This window comes from Anabas testudineus, chromosome 17 (genome assembly GCF_900324465.2).
Source record: "Anabas testudineus chromosome 17, fAnaTes1.2, whole genome shotgun sequence".
Lineage (NCBI taxonomy): Eukaryota > Metazoa > Chordata > Actinopteri > Anabantiformes > Anabantidae > Anabas > Anabas testudineus.
In genome coordinates, this window is record NC_046626.1 from 16,254,108 (window position 1) to 16,275,535 (window position 21,428).

At 40.8% G+C, this 21,428-nt stretch overlaps 1 protein-coding gene across 6 annotated transcripts in view; it reads right to left on the minus strand.

The window, feature by feature from the left end:
• LOC113171691 (receptor-type tyrosine-protein phosphatase F) overlaps nucleotides 1-21,428 on the minus strand; it is a 147,584-nt gene that overhangs the window by 48,029 nt on the left and 78,127 nt on the right. For all 6 annotated transcript variants that reach the window (XM_026374259.2, XM_026374263.2, XM_026374262.2 and 3 more), the window contains 7 exons: nucleotides 17,501-17,689; nucleotides 13,401-13,511; nucleotides 6,260-6,529; nucleotides 4,949-5,530; nucleotides 4,554-4,687; nucleotides 3,890-4,034; nucleotides 420-725 (listed from right to left, as the gene is read on the minus strand). In XM_026374259.2, the coding sequence (XP_026230044.1) occupies nucleotides 420-725; nucleotides 3,890-4,034; nucleotides 4,554-4,687; nucleotides 4,949-5,530; nucleotides 6,260-6,529; nucleotides 13,401-13,511; nucleotides 17,501-17,689 (1,737 nt within the window). The remainder of the gene's footprint in view (nucleotides 1-419; nucleotides 726-3,889; nucleotides 4,035-4,553; nucleotides 4,688-4,948; nucleotides 5,531-6,259; nucleotides 6,530-13,400; nucleotides 13,512-17,500; nucleotides 17,690-21,428) is intronic.

Genomic DNA, 21,428 nt, shown 5'->3' on the forward strand with positions numbered 1-21,428 from the left:
TCTATCACACTGCAAACAAAAACGACAAACGAGTCAGAAAAGGGGGAAGAGAGATACAGAAGGAAGTGGTGAACAAAGACGGAGAGTTCTGCTCTTCTTCTTCTTTTCCTCAGAACAGAAGAAAGAAGACAAAAAGGCATTTAAACAGTGAGAGCTGAAGAAAGTGGTGCAGAGCTGAAGTTGAGAGGTGATAAGTCTTAACCTGTCAAAGATTCAAAGTGTTAAAACTATAGAAAGCAGGTCTGACAGAGGATACAAGAGACCACTACTGTCTTATTACCTCATAGCTGATTAACAGGAATAAGAGAAATGTGCAGGAGAAGTTGGAGACGGTGAAGAAAATTAGTGACAGGCAGCCCCAAGCGACAGAGATGAGAAGAGCCTCAGAGAGCTCTGCTTCAGGGGAGGTGTCAACCTACCATCCTCTTTGGTTCTCATCTTCACTGGGGAACTCTCAGGGCCTGGGCCCACGTCAGTGTGTGCCCTCACCCACACCTGATACTCAGTCCACTTCTCCAGGCCCTCCAGCACATAGCTGGTGGCATCTGCCCCGATGCCCGTCACCTCGTGACGCTCCGTGTCCTCTCCAGCCAGGGCTTGGTAGCTGACTGTGTAGCGCACAATGGCGCCGTGGCGGCTAGCAGCGGGCGGTGCCACCCAACTCACCTTGAGGCTGGTGGAGCTTAGGCTGACCAGATGTACCTCCTGAGGGGGTGCAGATGGGGCTGCAGGGGGAGGGGAGCAAAACCACACGAAGGAGGGATACAGATCAAGCAAAAAAAAAAAAAAAACTAACTAACTAACTGACTAAAGCACAAGCAAACATAAGGAAACACAGTGGAAGCTTTTTGTCTGGTAGTAATTATAAAAGTGTAAATGTCATATTCAGAAAGCCACCTATATTATTAATAGACTATAGAGAATGATATTATACACGTGACACATGTTACTGCGACACAAATACCCTACAGATACACCCTGCTGGCTTTAGACTGTGCTGTAAAAACCCTTTACTAACTGGATTTGTTTTATATGAACTAAAGTACATCAGGATTTAATCTATTCCATATTTAAGATGTCCTTGCACAGAAAGTGTATTTTTGAGTCACTTTGCTAAATGGTGAGATTCACAAATCATCTGCACACATAATGGAGGTGATAAATTTGATAATACTACATTGTCAATTTGAATATGACCTTTCCATTTTTATACTGCATACAAAAAAGCTTCCACACTAAACAGGATGCTGCCTCTGGACTGAGAGATTGGTTGCAAAAACAAATTGCCAGGCTACATCGGATATTGTGCGTGGCACTACATTTTTGCAAGATGCAAAATGTGGAGATTTCTTTTAATAAAAACATAATTTGTCCTTAATTGTCCTCTCTACTCCCTCTCAAAGCAAGCGGAGGGAGAAATAAGCTGGTCATAGATGTGCAAGTGTGTGAACAAGTGCTTGACAGTGCTGACTGGTGTTCGCACATTGATGCAAAAGCTCTGGGCTTCATAAAGATGACTGTCAGACCACTGTTTAGAGCTGCAACTGATGCCTGGCCCTGAAGTTATACATAAAGACATGATTTCATACTCAATAACTGGACATTCCAGCCACTGCCAACAATGTTTCTGAAGCCATTGCTATGCAAAACAATATTAGCATGTTTATTAGATGGGACAAATTGCTAAGTGATCCAGATTCACTACACAACGTGCAGCACTGTAATTAATCCTTTTTTGGACAGTCTAGAACTGAAGCAGCATGTTGCAGCTGCAAAATGTGATTTTTGTAAATTTCATGTTGGCATAATACTGACCTGCCAGACTCAGCTACAGTCTGCCTTCCTCACCTTGTTATGTTATGTTCAGGAATGCCCTATATGTATTATATGTAGAAACACTAATAAGATACAGTATACACTATACAGTCTCTATATAGAGCTGGTAGTTTCTAGCTACACCTGGAGCCTGGAATAATAATATTACTAAAATAAATAAGATTAAATTATTTACAACAGGTGCAGTATAAAATATATGTCCAATCTTCAGTCCAGAGGTAAAAACAGAAAACTACTTTATTAAGAACAACACTGTAAATAAACTCAATAGCAGTCATACATGTCATGCATCTAACTCAATCACAAACATGTTCAACTCTTCAAATAATCGAATGAAATGAATTGGGAGGGCGAGGGGTCAAAACGAGGTGTTCTTACATAGCATGCTTCTGAAATGTATTTTTTAACAAGCAGAGCAATGAACAGTGAGCCAAAACGTGAATCCAATAAACTAATACCAGGACATGAAACTCCACCTTTTCAAAACCTCTCATCTCGTCTCATCTGGTGGTTTCTGATTCATGACACAGGGACAGAAGACTACAAAGACCTGACAGCTCCACATGTATTAAAAAAAGGTGACAGACTGAATCAAAACAATGGGAATGATTTCCACAATAGATTGTGGTGCCGAGGTCCTGATTAAAAATCTGCTAGATCAAAGTCAAACTGGGTGAGGAGAAGACAACACCACAGGAAATAGATACGCCTCGGAGGCAAAAATGAGCGCGACAAACAGTGGGCTTCACAGATAACATTAGAGATGAAGAAGATAAAGTATCTACATATTTTTGTCATCATTTAGGATGTAGACACATAATTAGAGTTTGAGCTGTAGTTGGGTATAGTTTTTTGTGTTTCTATATACATAGATAATAAAGACCTGATTTACCACTGTCTTTAAATAATATAATTGATTACATTTAGTTTTTTAATGTTTTTAGGTAACTGTATAAGATCCGTCAATAAAATGTGATTTTTGGCTCTGATGATAATGTTTTGCAGTTTTAGGTGAAGTAGCAAAAAACTAACTCACTTTTTTACACATACTCTAGTCCTAAGCTGTTGTAGTGTTTGGACATATATAGATAGGTGCTGGCACTAGAACTCAGTTATGTCCATTGCTCTGAATCTTAATAATAATAAAAAACAAAACAAAAACTAAAGACTGAAATGCGGCACTGGAAAATGTCACTCTTTCCCATTTCAGTTTGTCATGGCTGCTGCTTATGTCATGTGCACCATCCTGCAATTACATGAAATCTAAATTCACCTCTCCAATGTGTCAAAGTGTCCTTGTGTCTTTAGCTGACTGGAAGTAATATCCACGCCTTATGTGCAGTCTTTTTTATGGTGCAGCCACAGTAATTAGGTGAAATTTAATGTGGAACATTACTGTCCAATCTGCATGGCTTTGAAATGTTTAACACGTTTCAATAGTTGTCTTTTTACAATAACACGTGCACAGTGAGGTATTCATACACCACAACTGAATATCACAGGTCACAAAGGTACAGTTATTCATGCACATCTTTTTAGTTTTAATAAAATGTAGTTCTGTATAATATGTGTGCAAGGCAAAAACACACTGCATGTGAGCCTCCTGGGTGAGTTGGTACAAGCATGGTGCCACGGCAGCAAAAAAATTAGCAGTCAGCTGGCAGAGAGTGACATTTTGAGTGCTGGCACTGTAAAAGCACTTAATGATATGAGGCAAAATAACAGCACAGCTCACAAATGTGGGAACAAGACACATTAAACGTACCTTTGACACTGAATACAGGGCCTGCCTTTAGACAGGACGGTTAGTGTTGGTGACAGAGGGGTGGTGTTGGAAGCGGGAAGCTGACTGGGATGGCTGCACTGTCAGCATTTAATGTTGTGCTGAAAATAACTTGAAATTCAAGTTGCCCGTGCTCTCGAATTTAGGCACTATAAAAGTCATTCTGCTCTGTAAACCATAGCTTAAACCTGCTTGTGCTACTGGTTAGTGGACAACAAGTAGATAAGACACACGAGAAAGAGAACGAAACACAAGAAAAAGTCAACTTACTTGACTGGGCAGTGCGGGCCTCAATGGGCTGCGTATAGACGCCTAACCCCATCTCAGAGCGAGCTGCCAGTGAAAAGCGGTATAAGGTGTCAGGTTTTAAACCATCTACAGCATAGGAGCCTGCTGGGTTGAAGGTCACATGTATCTAAAAGGGAGAAGAATAGACACAGACATGCCAATGAATTACAGTCAAAGACAATCACTTTGAGTCTCTTCACATCTTGAAGGAATGAGATAGTTTCTGTTCTGCCTGAGCATGGAGGAGTGAATCTTCAACTGAAATCATAAAGCTTAAAATCCTGTCTATCTTTCTTACATGTGTTCAAAGTAGAGGATACAGCCAAACTTGTGAGCCATAAATTTGGCTGGCTTTAGTTTATAGCTGGTTTAGAAGAGATGAATGAGGACTACAGAAATGAGAGACGACACTCAACAACTGTGTTGTATGTTACTACAGTAAATCCTTCTCATCAGCTGGGAAGCTGACTACATTACTACAAAAACATTGCTTCAGCCGAGGCTTCCCATTCTGAGAAATTGCATCATAAAAAGCAAAATTCATTTGTCTGCAATCTCACAGCAGAACGAGGCAAACAAACACAGACAGAAAGACAGACATAGGAAGAGTCATGAAATAGTTATGACTTCATGTTGTTATTCTAACCTTATTGTCTGAGCCAGCCTCCCAGTACTGCAGCTCATACTTAGTGATGGGGTCTTGTACGGGCCACAGCCATGTTAGCATGATGCGAGTGTCCAGCTCAGCTTCAGCCTCAAAGCTCGATGGCTGGGCAGGGACTTGGTACAGAAGAGCAAGAGGACAGAGGTTAAAGAATGAATGGAGCAAAAGGAGCACATTCCTAAAACTAAATGTTCTCCAGTGTCAGCAGCAATAAACACCTCCCCAGAGCTGACTATATAGGAATGGTTTGCAACACACATTGTAGCTACATACACAATCTACAAAGATACTCCTAGTATTTCTATTCATGCCTAATTTAAGTTTTTACCTGCCCATTTATTTACACACACCGCCATACTACGTGGTTTGCTGCTCACCTCCCTGTTGAGTTTTGACTTGTAGGATGTCAGAAGGTGGTCCATCACCTACAGAGGTGAAGCCCAGCACCCTGAGACTGTAGGTGATATCAGGAGTCAGGCCTGAGATGGTAGTGAGACTGCTGTCGTCTGTGTTGTGTTTCTGCCAGGCACTGAGTGGAGCTGTCAGGTCTGAGCTGTAGTAGACCCGGTAGCCCCTGATTTGCCCGTTGGGTTCCTCGGGTGGTTCCCACTGGACCAGCATTGTGCTGGCACTCAGCATGCGTGCTTGGACATGCAGGGGTGGTGACGAAGGGGCCTGTTCGCCGGTGCGTGTCTCCACAGGGTCGCTGGGTGGCCCACGGCCAATGTTGTTGACAGCCATGACCCGAAACTCATACTCCGAGTAGGGACTGAGTCCACCGATGCTGTAACGGGTGGTGGCTACACCTTCCACTTCCTGGAAGCCATTATCTGACGACTTGGCTCTGTATTGGATCATGTAGTAGGATACAGGTTCTGGGTTGCCAGAGTCCCAAGTTAGCGTCACACTAGTGGCAGTGGTTTCAGTCACAATGAGGGAAGTTGGGGGCTTTGGCAGAGCTGAGGAGTGAGAAGCAAAGTATTAGCTTTAATATCAGGAGTAAACAATAATGAGTTGTTGCTATTTTGAGATAAATGGGACATCTGACCTATTTGAAATGATTGTTTCATAAGGTAATCCTTATAGTGCTGTCAGCAGCCGTCACCCCAAATAAACAGAACAGCTTGACTGAAATCCCAATTTTGTCTTTTATAACTGGCCCAGCTATTACTCACAAATGAGAACATTACAAGAGCGGTTCCCACTGTGACTGAATGGCAAATACAAACAAAACAGAGGGTCTTCATTATAGGTTCCTTGAAGAAGGGGGTATATATTGCTGTAGTCCTTCTAAATGGCTGTGACATTCTGTGTATTGATCAGTTGAGTGGATAGTGGAATCAATACAGAAGACTACTGACAAGAGCTGCAATGGGTAGACAACACAGCTTCGTAGTCAAGTACACACAGGTGGTAGAGCCACATTAACACAAACTTACAAACAGACACACATAAAAGCCCTGACATCAATGCTCACTCACAAAGAGACAAACAACTTTAAAATTTTACCTCTCGGTATCAACAAAAATGACGGGCGGCAGCACAGGGGCCGTAATGATTATGTGCAAAACGTTTCAGAGGTTTAACCGTGTTTGTTTTTTAACATTTATTATCTGCTTATGAATCTGTGGGGGACTCAAATCAGTAACAACCTCACAAATTGGCAAAACAACAACAACAGTTCTCACCTTTTACAGTAACCTGAGCTGTGGCTTCGATCATGCCCAGAGAGGAGATGGCAACGCAGGTGTAGTTGGCCGATTCACGGATGTTAGTAACCTCCAGTACGTTGCGTCCCAGTGGCATCTCTTCCTCCTTGGTCAGTTCGACAGGGCCCATTGTCCACTTGACGTAGGGCATTGGGGAGCCCACTGCCACACATGTCAGGTTGACGCTGCCGCCTGGCATCACCTCTTGGTTAGTGGGTGGAATGGAGAATCTGGGTGGGACCCTTCGCACTGTGAGAATGAAGAGCAGGTGAAAGGAGTAAATAGGTATGATCTGTAAGGGGAATATGATGTTTTTTTGGGATTTCATGAATGGTATTAGCCCATACAAGACCACAAGCCCAAAAGCTAACTCAGAAAAGCTAATAGAATGGAGGGCTGATCTCTTTTGTCTGAATGTGCAGTCAGGCACAATGGGAATAATAGGACTGTCACAAAATGGCTCTGGAAATTCACAAGAAAACTTTGAGGGGGTGTTTTATCCTCTTGCCTACAAAAGGGAATATAATCAAAAAATAGCCCAGTTTTGCTGGAGACTATGTCTGGCCCTCTTTTGTCAAAGTGTCAAATGGTGGCGAGAGTTGCATCATTGAGGGACCCTGTGGAGATGGCATTGTTTGATTTCTCCTCCCGCTCCCTCTCTTTTGCTCTTTCTTCTCACTCTGTCTTTCCCACTCTCCCCCCTCTCTCTTTCTTTGTGCCGTTCTGATATGCAGATAGGCTGACATTAAAAAGGGGTTCCCATGGAGACAAGAAGGGCCCGTTGACGTCGCCAGGGACAAGGCAAACACCGATGCAGTGGCTCCGTGCAATACTGAAAAGCTGGCCCAGAATAAACAGGCAGCCAGTGTTTACATATGACTTGTTTTTTTATCTAAATGAAGACACACAAAAACCGGCTGCCATATTTACACACTTTAGATGTTTTTCTGGTAACTTTTGGCCACCACAACAAACTTATCCCCTTCACATCGGAAAGAAAACCTTACTTGACAGAGCTATGTGAATATCCCTCATTCACTTTACACTGAATGTAAGAAGGAGGAGCTCAGTGTTCCTTAACCTTGATTATGGAGAGAGTGAAGCCAAGCTAAACATTTTGCTCTCTAGTGAGGACTCATTATTACAATCCCACTACTGCTGGTTGTATGTATTCACAACATTACAGCATGAAACTATCCCTGCAGAATTTATACTGCTTGTTTCCCCTAATGCACTACAACATCTCTGTGTCTCTCTGGAAAAAAAGCCCTTGACTGTAATTGCTCTTTTGCACTGGTCTCCATGAAAATGGATTTTCAAATTCAAGTCTCCCTCTACCTTCCCTTTCCCCCACCCTTCATCCCTCCCTCCCCGATCTAATTTGAACCGGAACGTCGTTACAGGCATGCTTGTTATTCCCCTCATTATATGGTGAAATGGAAAAACACAAAAGCACCTTTTGAGATTCCAGTCAGGAAAAGGCTGGTTCTCTGGACCAAAGTATAATAAGGGGAACCAAATTCACACTTGTGAGTTTTCCCAAAATAATTGAAGAGCCATATATAGACTTGATGCTCTTTTTTTTATTAATACAATATTTTGGGCTTAAACTATTTGGCACAATATGTCGTCAAAATATTAATATTGATAGAGCCACATAGCACTGAATCAGGCATGTTTTGCATTTAGGTCTTTGGAGGTTTTAGGAGTTTATTTTGCACAATTCACTCCAAAAATCTGAACTTTACTGTTTCATTTTACTGACTAACCTTTTCACAGGCTTTGGGGCAACAGTTATTGGCATTACAATAATAATAAGATTTACAAAATCACTCAATGAACAAGAAGGTACAACTTTTATAAGGGAACCATTATAATGAGGGTTACATGCAGGACAAACATTATGAGTCCAGAAAGATTAGCATCAGCCGTGACACCTGCTCTCTGAGATTTATGGTCTTTTGGCTGATATTTACATGCAAAAACTGGACACCATGAGTAGTGTTCCCGGCCTGGGAACAGGACGGAGACGACATTCTCAAGCAAAACATGCACAGAAGCCGAAGAAAGATATGGAATGGGATCACAAGCTCAAGTACACTGGGGAAGAAGATAAAGGAGGAAATTGGTCCAAAATGGCTAAACATCTGATTTCCAGTATGACTAATACACGGCAGATTATCCTTTGAGTATTTTGAGAAAAACGTGTAAGCAGTCCACTTATGTCGGTGACCACCTGTGTCTTCTCAAACAATTGTACCATTCTCTGAGTGCAGCTACTTTTCACAACACATGCTTATGAAAAAGAGAAACCTGAGAGAAGCAGGTCTAATGTAAGACCATTAAGTTCAAAGTGTCTGTTATTCTTTCATCATTCCATAGACTAAACAGTGCTAAGAGCAGTCAGTCAATGGGGTCTGTGTATATTGAACACTTAATGTTGTGAATAATTCATGGCGTGCGGTTAAGTTTGGAGAGGTGCTGTGGAACAAAATGACTAGAGGGCAGGTAATTGTTATCGATTCCCCCGAAGCCTCTCTCCTGTTGAGAGCGGCTTGGAGAGACGGGCTCCGGGACTCTATCAAAACCACAAAATAAGTCCTGTCTCCACTCTGCCTGCCTGCCTGCCTGCTGGATACCTATAAATTTAACTGCCTTGACAAAGTGCCCAAGGATAGCAGAACCTGTTCAGTCAATCAATATCTGAGCAAACTGGCACAAAGTCAGTGGGCTCCCAGGCTTCCTGGCAGCAGCACTGGGCTACCATGATGGCTGATCATCCTCCTGTCAGTGCACTGCCAGCTCATTCTTAAATATTCCTTAGGTCAGCTCTTTGTGCAGGAGTGTTTTTCAGATGGTACAAGTGAAGAGATAACTTCCAAAACATTACCCCTCTCGTGAACAATGTCAAAGCCGTTATTCATTAACTCTACATCAAAGGTTCAGTCTGTGTGGCTCAAAAGTCAGGAAATTAATTACTTGCATAAATTTGCTAATTTTCAGTTGCTATACAGTAATTTCAATTAAAGCAAATATGACTTTGATGATTTTTAAGTGTATACATTTGATAACAGGTTTTTAACCATAACAACAATACAAACTTCCTTTTCCTCCAGGACTGCCTGCAGCACTATCACATAGAGATGTCTTTTTATTAGCCTAACATGTGTCTATCAAATCCTTCCGAATACCCATGGTGGTAAAACAGACATAATCCCCTGACAACGGCTTTGTCAGTTCTGATACCCATGTCCCTCAGTGGGAGAACAGGGGTGTTGCTGCCTAAATGCCTGACAAATCCGGTTGCCACCTGAATGCCGGAGTAATCTATCACACACCTCTGATGGGCTTTACAGAGGCAGATGGAAAGTCTGAGGGTGAAAGAAGCTATAGCTTTTGGTAGATGGTGTTGGCAGTGACAATATGGGTGTGAGTGGGAAGAATGCACAGCAACATAACACAGCAGATCTAATAATGACTAAAGGAAACTGCACAGGGAGTCCTTGTGTATTTTGGCAAGGCTAACTGAAACACGGTTTGGGGGGAGTGGCGTTGTAAGGCATGCATAAACTATTCAGGGATTCATGCAAACAAGTAGACAAGATGACACATTTACACTACGGAGGATTAGGGAGAGCTATTATTAATATTTCTATTTTCAAGGAAGGCACGAATGTTTTCATCTGAGGGAGGGGTTGATCTCACCTAAAATCTGCAACAAATTGAAGGGAATGGATTAAAAGCGAAAATGACCAACCTTCACGCTGATCTGTTTGCAGATGAAGTGATTTGATGGAGGTGAGCGATGGAATGAAAAGATACAAAGTGGAGAGGAAGACAACACAGTGAAACAGAACAATGTTTCCAAAGAGGCCGTGGAGGTTAGTGACATGACACAGATAGGCAAAGTACTGCATACATACAGCACTAGAGAGGGAAATTACTTTTATCAAAGCAATATGATTCTACCTAATTAGAATATTAAGAATAACTTAGTTTGTCTAAGTTCACCACATACACTTTTATACATACATTTCATTGAATTACCAACTTAAGCAAGATATATATAGACTGTTCAAATATGAAATTATGTATTTACTGAACTTAAATTTTTTATGTGTCATGCTACAGAAGCACTTGCTCATGTGGAGAACACTAAATGTGACCAAAAGGGTTCATTTTGTAAAATCGTTTTGTAAATTTCCCTCTCTGTCACACACACACACACACACACACACACACACACACACACACACACACACACACACACACACACACACACACACACACAGCATGAAGATATTTTGGTGAAAGAAAAGCCTGCCTGCAGCACTTTATCCTCAGTGACATATTGACATGTCACATGGATATATGAAGGAGTGCCAGCAGACAGAAGCTGACACCCCTCCTCTGCTGCAGGATAAGCATTTGACAAATGAGCGCTCAAGCACAATCACAGGACACTTGTGATTCTGCCCACGTTGATGGGTTCATCCTTAAGAGGAGGTCACCGATAGCGACCCGCAGCAAACAAGGCGTACATGCACCTGCACACCTACAAAGACGCACACACTCTTAATGGATGAGAAGTGGAAAGACATAAATAGATTCACAGACAGGAAGGGGAAACCATTCCATGAGCAGATCCAGAGAAGTCCACCCCGTTCTCCCCCGCCCCCCAATCCTCACTCAGTCTTAACCTCCCCTCCCACACAGAAATATGAGGACATCACTCTCTGGTGGCTCTAAAATGTCAAGACAAGGGTGGTGACAGTGGCGCTGGCAGCATGTCTGTGTACCTGCAGACAGGAGTTGGATCAGGTAACGACGGCAAGTGGAAAAAAAAAAGGGGGACACAAAACACTAACCCATAAGAAGCACATTTAACGCACGTCTGGCTGGAGTGTGTGTGGGGTTGTGCTGTTAAAAGGGTGTTGATGGAGAATAAAACAACAATTATTTTTCCCATAGTCATCTTTTCATAAGTCACCTACAGGCCGTGGTAACATTATTGACATTGCAAGGTTACAAATGACTATTCTAGCTAAGGAGGATGAAATGTTTTGAAGACACTACATTTAATCAAGTGATAAGTTCTAATAGTGTGAGTACTGTGAATAATATCAACACAGTAAGCCTCAGCATTAAATTGTAAATTTGTAGTAGTATTGTATTTTTTGTTCATAGACAAACTAACCTTTTTTCATCACATACAATAAATGTGTTATTAGACTAATTTTTATAGCCTGCTGCTACACATGAACACTAAAATTTAGCAGTTGCCCAATGACCTCTTTGACTCCAACGCTTGTCATGTTTACTGGAGTGCAGATGTTTTTAGGCCCTAAAACTCCTCTCTGGTACCTCAGAATATAAAACAGCAGAGAAAGAGAGCCACGTCAAAGGTCACTTGTCTTGAGTCCCTGATGTTTTAGATTCAATCAAGCAGCCGAGTGATAGCACAGCCCGAGGTCTCGTCTCCTTATACTTGCAGCAGTAACAAAGACTTAGTAAAAACATGGCTTTGTTCTCCATTCCAGACAAGTACACTTTTAAAAGGTTACGGTTGGTTTGATTTCTATCTCTCCACTGTTGTAGTGAGGCAGGCGGAAAAGTTGGTTTCAGGGCCAGCGGGTTGACAGCTACCTGGGTGGTGTTACAGACTAGTTGGGCTGGAGGGCTCGGCTGGCGCCAGGCCACACAACCACTGTAATTACCTCTGAGGGGAAAAAAAGGCCATGTCTGCACCTGTGACAGACATGCCCTGATTAATAGACGAGACTTACATCCCTTCCTCGCCTTTGCTGCTTGGCTGACTACCTTTCCTCTGTCAAGATTTAAGATCTAAACCTTCTGAAGCCCACAGTGTTTAATCTGTAAATTTGATGCTGCTATGGTCCTTGAAGATGATTTTACCTCAAGTTGCTCTGATCCAGGTGAAAAATCTGTCTGTAGCAAAAACATTTTTCTTGGATAGTTTCCTTTAAGGAAAAAAAACTAATGCTAAATATTAATACCACATATCTAGGTGAAAGGAAAAGGTAGCACTCTAATTCAGTCTTACATTTCCTAAGCAGGTGTTTCTAATATACAGTCTGCTTTAAAAGTATAATCAGCCACTGGTTTATTTATTTTATCTTGGTGCATGAAAAAAGAGACAATGGAATCATTTATCCATAAAATCTTGTACGATGCACTGCTGCATGCACTTTTAACAAAATTACGAAGATAGCCAAGCATGTCTCTTTCTTAACCTGACACTTTCACTCCCTCCAGGCCCGTCCACCCACACTAACAACTGCAGCAGCTATTCTGTTTCATGTACATCAAACATGGTGGTGTTATCCACAGGGGCTGACCTAGACTACTCTCTCTCTTATACCAGCTTTTTCCAGCATGGGTACAATGCTGCCCTTGCTCTGCATTAGTCTGTTTATGAAGATACCACTACAAAAACAAACCCTGAAACTCCAGACTCCTTCATGCCTTTAGGAGCTCTAGGTTGTTGCAAGGGGCGGAATAATGGAGCCCTTCGATACAGTCAAAATAAAAAGGAAAGTAGGCCTGGCATGGCTTTCAGTGCCAGTAGAGGAAACGGTTTCAATGCAGCTGTTTTCACAGAGGCCGCACCTGGTTGAATTTGCAGCCAAACAGGAGGTTGAGGTTAGTTCAGCTCATTGGTATGGGAGGAATGGCATGGCAAGGATAATGGTGAGAGGATTGATTGGAGACAAAGAAAGAGACATAGTGGTATAAGAGTAGTCATCACATGTGGAAATTACACAACAATTAAAGTGTTTTCCTCAGGTTAGAGGTGGGCAGAACTAGTCTGGGAATTACTCCATGAAGCAATAGGAATAATAATTGTGCAATTTGCCACCAGGTGTAACAAAGCTAACAGTGAGGAATGCATCAGTCAAAACGGTCTGCACCCTCCTGCGCACTCGGAAGTGCTCCAATCATCCAGAATAGCTTAAATCACCTGGGCGTACAGGGTCTTAAAAGAGAGCAGAGATAAAGCAGTGCATGATAAAAAAAAGCTGCATTGTTTGTGGGCTCGCAACAATGTCAAATGACAATGTCAGAAAAATTCGAGAATTGAAAAGAGAATTGACTTTACCTCTCACGTAGAGATTGGCAGGAGCGGAGTAACGAGTTCCAGCGCTGTTCATGGCAACACATTCATATTTCCCCTGGTCAGACTCCTCGCTGTTCTCAATTTGCAGAGCTCCTGTGTGGAGGATTAACAAATTTAGCTGCCTTGACAGTTGTGGAACATGAGATGTAACTTGGCATAAAACCACAGCAGATATCAGAGAGCTTGAAGTCAACTAGTTTAACCCAGTTCATGTGTAATTAGATGCCTCTGACATAGATGCAGTTTTGTAAAGAAAATGCTCAAAACATATGTTTTTATCTGAATTGGCAAGTTTAAAAATACTGCTGACAGAATGTTTGCCTAGTTGTGTTTAAGAGGAAAAAAAAGACGTGGCTGAGCTTCAATTCATCACCTGAATAACATGTCATAACCATCACAGTTTGATTAGGAGTTCTGCTTCTAGAAATAAATCACAATATGAAGTGTTTGTGTCATGGAGCGTTATCTCTCTCAGGCCACTGTTCGGAGGCAGTGAAGATATACTGCACTCAAAAAAAGCACAGGTATTGATGTAATAACACAGATGCAATCAAACTGTTGCCTAATTTAAAAACCTGAGTAATCATTTTCAGAGGTCATAATTGTTGACAGAAAATTTACTTAACAAGCATTAAGAGAAATGTAAATATAATTTACTAAACTGAACTTAACTGAAGATACTTGATGGCCTGACATTTTCCTGCAAAGCAGCTCCCAATGTTTAACAGTGAGCTGTTCTTCCATTACCAACTATCTGACCATGTCTCACCAAAGCCCTCAAGGGAGATGCCATATGGCTTAGATTTGTATTCATAATCCCAAGTAGCTGTAGACATCAGACAGGAGGCTAAGATGTTGTTTCTAACAAAACATGAAAGCCCAGAGGGATCTGTCTTGGTGGAGGCATTCTGACACTCCCTGTCTATAACCATCGTGTAATAATTTCTACTGAATTGCAAATGAGGAGATTCATACTTTGACACATGGAAAAGGGACCAATAACACAAAACCTACCTGCATCCCATGATTTAAAAATACATATTAAAAAACAAAAGCACTTCACTCAGCAATACAAATTCATGTCACAAATGAGTGATAACACTTATGTCTCAAAAACAGCATGGTACCAGCACGAAAGGCAGCTAGTCACCATGCAGTTTAAACATGACAAAAATACTCGTAAGACGATGTCAGGATACACTTTTTTTTTACATCATGCAGTATGGGATGAATGCAACAAACAGGTTAAACACCAACCATAAGGTAGTCGAATCAAGACGAGACCAAAAAAAGAAGAAGCAAAACAGGGCGTGGCAGTGACATGTGATAACACCACTTCAGATCTCATGACAACACATCCCTCCAAGGTGTTTGCTCTGCTGGCTGAGCTCATCGCCGTCTGATTCAGCACTTACATGCACCTGAATACTAATGTTGGTGTCACCAATCTGTCAATCTGGCCGCTCTCCCACGGGAAAAAATAGCGTGAGTACAACAGGAACGTAGAAGGTTACTGGATTGACAGTCGTCAGAGCTGCGACACCAAACTTCCAACTACTCGAACACTGGCAAATGCTCTGCAAGGTCATTTCACTGTTTACCGTGGCACATAAGCTTTTATAAAGCTCTCTTCACTCCTAAAGAGATAAACATCTAATTGAATATGGGCCATATTAGGCCTGATGGAAGCACAGACAGTGCAACAGACGGCTGGTGGTTCCAAATGCATTCAGTTTGCTCGAGACATTCCCTGGTTACTTCGCTGTTGTTGAAAGGAAATCATGCTTTCACTCAGGGGAAAAGCAGATGATCTCATGAAAAAGGGCTGAAGCTTCCACCTTAACAATCTCGACCAGGCATCCTTTACCCATGACGGGGGCTGGGGGCAACGCTGTATAAGCTGTATGCAAATGCATTTCAATTTGGGAGACTGAGGCTGGGAGATCCTCATGTGGCAATGGTGCCCTTTAGTTTAAAATAAAAACTATTAGCTGTTTTTCCACAGAAAAGTCAGAGCAGAGTCTGGCGCTGAAAAATGTTTGTGTGTGTGTGTGAGTGTGTGTTATTGCTCATAACGCAGCTAATTTTTAACAGTACCAGAGGATCCTTGAAAAAGCTCATTTACAAGATAACACCTTCGACTAGTTTTTTGCATTTCCATTCTCCTGACATCAGGGTTGGTGATCATTTGTTTGTTAAGGAGCAGACAACAGACAGTTTGACAATTTGAGAAGAGATGAGGGGCAAGTGGAAGAGGGTGGGTTAGTGCTAACAGCGAGGATGAACCTGGTGATGTGGCGTTGGGGGGAATGCAGAGGTCTGATGTTGATGTGTGGCAATGGTTGTGGTGATATTTTCCAACATATTTTATTCATCATACTTACCTCTAATTGGTGTCCCACCTAGGTGGGAATAATTTCGATGCAAACAGGGTTGAGAGATTAGTTAGTAATCCACTCACAACAGTGGAAGAGAAAAGCATGGCTTGTGACAGGCCACAGATAAAAAGCAAAAACAACTAATGCAGAGTAGAGGTCACTTAAATGCAGTGTATACAAAGCTCAGCATCCATAATCAATGTTCTGAAGCAAGTATTAGTTTTGGGCAGTAGAGGATGTCTGTAAATCACCTTTGAGAATGAGGGAAATATGAATATGAAAAGCTTTTGCACTTGCTGACAGCAGCTACAACCACATCTGTCTTACTCCACAGCAAGATTGTACCAGTATGCAATTTAAACCTCTTTTTTCATCGAGCTTTCTGATTTAATATGACCTCCACTCTATGCACGAACTATATTTTTGCAGACAACAGTTAGTAAAATGAGCAAGACAAATGAATGAAAGTCATACACAGCAAAATGTATTCAGGTCAGTAGTATTAAAATGAATAGAAGTTACACAGTGAATGATTTGGATGGTGTAAAAAGATAGACCAAATGCAATAGGAGAAATTGGGGCTGTCTTTTCTGTTAAACTGTGGCACACAATGAATGCGCTTTTTTCTGCCGTTGCAAAATTGGCCTCATTTCAGGTCATATGCGCTAATGTAAATCCTGATACGGCAGCAGATGTCACAAAAAGGGTGGTGGATAAAAAGAACTGTTAGTCTGGGGGCATTACATATCAGCACATTTTCAGGCACTCGCTACATGCGGGAAAGGAAACTAATTAAAAGTTTGTTGCCATAAGTGAAATCACAGTTAAAACTAAGTTAAAGAAAATCACAATTTTGTGCAGAAATGTATCCTTGCTAGAAAAACATTATCAAACAATTACATAGCTATGTTAGTATCTAATTAATTAGAGATCGTCATCTAATTCGGGCTGTGCCTGTAGTAGAGCCATATTTTAATATAGCAAGAACATGAACAGTCCAAGTAAACACGCTCCACTGACCCGTATTCAGCTTCCACTGGGCAGCTCTAGCACCAGGCTTTTTCTGGAGTAGCTCTCATCTTTAATCTTTGGGGTGTCAGACATGCAGCTTGGTCTGACACTCTCTAAGTGAGGTAGATTTAGTAAGGAGTGACGAGACCGGACCTGGTCAAAAGCCACTAATCTTTCCACCTTGCACCTCTTCCATCTAATCCAGGTCAGACATTCACTATTTATTTATCAAGTGGATTGCTACTGTGAACAAAGAGAACCTCATTGATTTCTTATAAGCATTTTTTCAAGGCTGACTCCTAGCTGATGAGGCAATCATTGCCTGCTCTCATTGTGACCTAGCTGCATGTTTGAAGGATTATTTAATATGGTGAAAATATATCTTTTCTGTGCTTAAGAAGGCTACAAGCCCATGCATCACTATCAAAGACTGTAAAAACATAGGGAAAACTTTATTTCTAAATAAATAAATAAAATAAAGTATTAAAAACCCTGCAAAACTCAGCTAACTCATCCAAGTGACAATGACAAGCAGAATAAACCCTTCATGTATTTCGTGATGAAATAGAATACATGAAGTCATACATCTCAACGAAGGCCTTTTGTGTTTTAACATCATCCGCATGTCTAACGTGTCATGTCATGCAGATTAACGTGGTAAAAAAAATCTATTCAGATGAAATCAAATTGTACCTGAGCGAAGCTGTTTGATGCGCCCGTTGCTGCTGCTGATGTCCACAGGAAGCATGTCCTTGAACCAGGAGATCTCTGGGTCTGGGTTTCCGCTGGCAGCACACAGCATGGTGGCAGTTCTGGTCTTCTCAACCACTTTCAGCTGGGGACCCATATCGATAGTAGGGAAGCCATGGGGGATCTGGTTCTCTGAAAATTTGCCAAAGTAGATTTTTAGTATAGCCACAGATACAGAGCAAGAGAAAATAAACAAAAGGAGGAAAATGTGTTTACAAAAAGATTTCTGACAGAATAGGCTCTCAATTGCAGTGAGAGGCGTCGAGTGCATGAAAGCTGTTGAGCTGGCAAGGACGGCGAAGAGGATAAAAGAGAGCAAATACATTTCAGGTGCTACAGGCCAAAATGTAATCACAACATGCACATATACACGTGAGTGTGTGTGCACACAAATTAGTTTAAGTGCAAAAAATAGTACAAGGAAAAGGTAGATCTGATGTCGATTTGGATTTCACATTTTGTTGAAAAAAAAAAACAACAAAAACAAAAAAACCCAGTCTCTGATTGATTATCATAGCCGGCTTATTACCCAGAATGGGGAGTTTCAGGTTTAGACAGAGGAAAGGATAGTTGCAATCTGCCTGTGAGCATCCATGCATAAAGGAGCTGCCTAAGGCTTAGCAAGATAAATAAACCTATTTGAATAATCCAACTCATCATAATGAAGGTAAAGGCTTAGCCATGACAACACATAATGTATAATTCTTAAAACAGAGTTTTGGATAGTACGGTGAAAGACTGTTTTTCCTCAGAAAGATTTGCTGATATCATATCATAAGATTATCAAAATATGGACAAATTCATCCCAGACTATCTCAGGCAAAGATCTGGTTTCCAAGTGTTATCAGGAAGGCATAAAATAATACAATAATACAATAATATTGCTGCTGCAGGAGAGTAAAGAGCGGCTGGATAGTGTAGTGGTAACATCACCACCCTCCATGTGGCCATCCTGGCTGTGGCCTAGCTCCAGTAGGGGTCCTTAGGCAACACCTCCTTACGCTTAACCTGCCTTGGCCTTGTAAGTTGCTCTGCTCCTTGTAAGTCACTTTGGATAAAAGCGTCTGCCAAATGACTAAATGTAAATGTAAAGAGCTCTAAAAAGAGTTTGGAACTGTCAATCATCACCGAACACCCACTTCTGTGCTGTCTCACTATAATGACAAGTTGTGTCACTGCGTACCATCAATCACCTGTATACAGTCTTACATAGGTGAGCAAACTAAAACACTAGCAACTGTTTAATTTATAACTGTCTGATATTCAGATTTAACAATATCTCAGTGTGATGAGTTTTGAGAATGTAACAGACCATTTAAAATAAATTACCTGAATTATTTATGTTCCCTGTAATGGCTTTGCAATACACATTTGATATTCAACTGTAAATGAATCATAAAGTTGCATTTGTAAGAAAAACTATCATTTACACGGCCTAACTGAGCTGCAAAACCAAATCAGAGCCCCGACCTCACCCTCATAATAAATCCCAATTCAACCTCTGAACAGAATTAATAAAGAGAAAACACAATGGCCCTTGACAGGTCTCATTATCAGCTTGCTCTTAAACCTTTAATCTCTTTTATCTTTCTTTATACGGAGATATGTCCTTTGGGTCAAAGTGTTAGTTCCAATGGTTTTCAACTCCTGCCTTTGGATCAGTATAAAACAATGCCTACAAGGCTGAAAAACACAAGTACAAGAAAGAAATTAGGGAAAGTTGAAGAAACAGAGTCTAGATCTGAAGTGACCAAAGTGTCACAAAAGTAAAACACAATAGTCTGCTTAAATTAACCAATCATCACAACATTTAGACATATTCAAGGTGATTTGTACGAACTGTAAGAAAGAAACTTTTACCAAGTTATTTTGAGGCAATGTACTTAAATTATAATCCCACTAGAAAAGACAGGATTCTCAGCAAAACTCCCCAATAAATAGAAATATAAATTTTGCTCACTTCACCAAAAACAAACAACTTTATACAAAATATCATAAAATTATTAAAACATAGTCTGACTAAAAAATCAATTTGTAAACTTATACAGTTTGGTTATAGTGTGAATAAGGGCATGGGTGTTGTTCTGATCCCCGATCAAAGCAGTTGTTCTCCTTTTCGCCCTTGTGTTTGGCATGTAGCCTAGATCATCTCATATTCAGATGTAGCTGACAGATCTCTGTATGGCCTCTTATCTTTGTGGCAAGACTTACTTCCTCTCAAGCCATGCAGGATTCATTTTCAGACATCCCAACTGAAATCAGAATACTTGTACTAAACTAGAGCACAATGAAATAACACGGTACAATTTGTCACTGTATGAATAATGGTAACAGTAGTTTTCAGACATCTAAACCAAACATACAGCAGCAGTGTGCCATGCTCTTCTGTGGTTTGCTCTCTCTAAAGAGAAATAGAAGGGAAAGGCAGAGAGAGAGACAGATGAAGAAAGCAAAGAATGACAGAAAAAGGTCTGCCAACAGATACCCTGCATAATGCTGAGACTGCCGTAATTTATTGAATGCGGGCCTACTTCGAAGAAAAATATAAAAAGTGGACAGTTTGGTAGCATAAATGGATCGCAAAAAGATTCCTCTACTATTAGACTTTCAAGGTGAAATGTGGGGAAACCACTGAATTATACTCATATACTGTATGCACACAATGCAGGTGGGTTCAGGTAGTTATGTTCAGAAGAAGGACAGAAGACTGCGCTCGGAGATCCTCTTAAAGAGCTAAAATATTTAAAGACCTAAGAATTAGGTATAATTATATAACAAAACAGAGACGTCAAGATGTTTTTCATAGATTTCTTGCAAGAATACAGTCCATTTATTCAATCAATACATGTGAATTGGTAGTTGTACTGCTCTATACAAAATATATATATTTAACAAACTTATCTTATTTAATAGCTTGTTTCAGTCTAGGTCAGTCACAACTGAGGGACAAGGACAAAAGACTTGAACACAGAGGCGAAATAAACACTTGGGTCCAATGCATTATGTTCTACTCATTCCCAGTGTTTGTGACTCATGCTTTGCATGCTATTTGTACCTGCAACAATCAATTTAGCCTTTAACATCCCCCCACTTCTCAATGTAACTCCACACTGTAGATTGTAACTGCAAAAACCAATTAATTGTATGAATCGTGACAGTGTCCTGTCAATCACACCTAGGTAAGCTACTCTAGGGACTCTGCACACAGGGTCTGAGAAGTGTGTCAACATTTTGCTGTGGATTTTTAAAGATTTGATCTGCTTATAGCAAAATATACCTATTGCCACTTTTAAGATTTCTTTCAAGCCTATAGAAAGCATTATATATATATATATTATATGGCCTTACTTGGAGAAGTGTAGAGGTGAAGTACGCATAAATTAACTGAAGTACCCTTTAAAGTATATAACAGAATTACCAAAGGGTTAACAGTTTATTATTTACCTTTAGTTAAACTGTTAACAAAATATTCATGATATGGTTTCATAACTGTAAAACCTTGTAGTTCACATACAGTTTAACATTGCTATCTGAAGTTGTCCTTGGCTTTTGTAAAAAAAAAAAAAAAAAAAAAAAGAATAATTGAAAGTCCTTTTAAGGCAGTTATCAAAGATCTTGTCGAGCTATTGGGTAAGATTCAAGCCATGTCTGTCTATTCCTACTACTGCAACTCCTGCAGCTGGCCTTGTCTGCCAACTCCTGTCATCCTAGACTGACAAAGACATGCCTTTGTTCAGTTCTCTTAAATTCGAAGGAAAAGCAGAAGAAATGGGGAAAATTTGGAGAGAATCCAATGAAATAGTGCGGGCAGTGCAGGCTGATGTTTGTCAAGATAGAGGGCATTTTTAATAATAAGGCCCTTTTGTGCTGG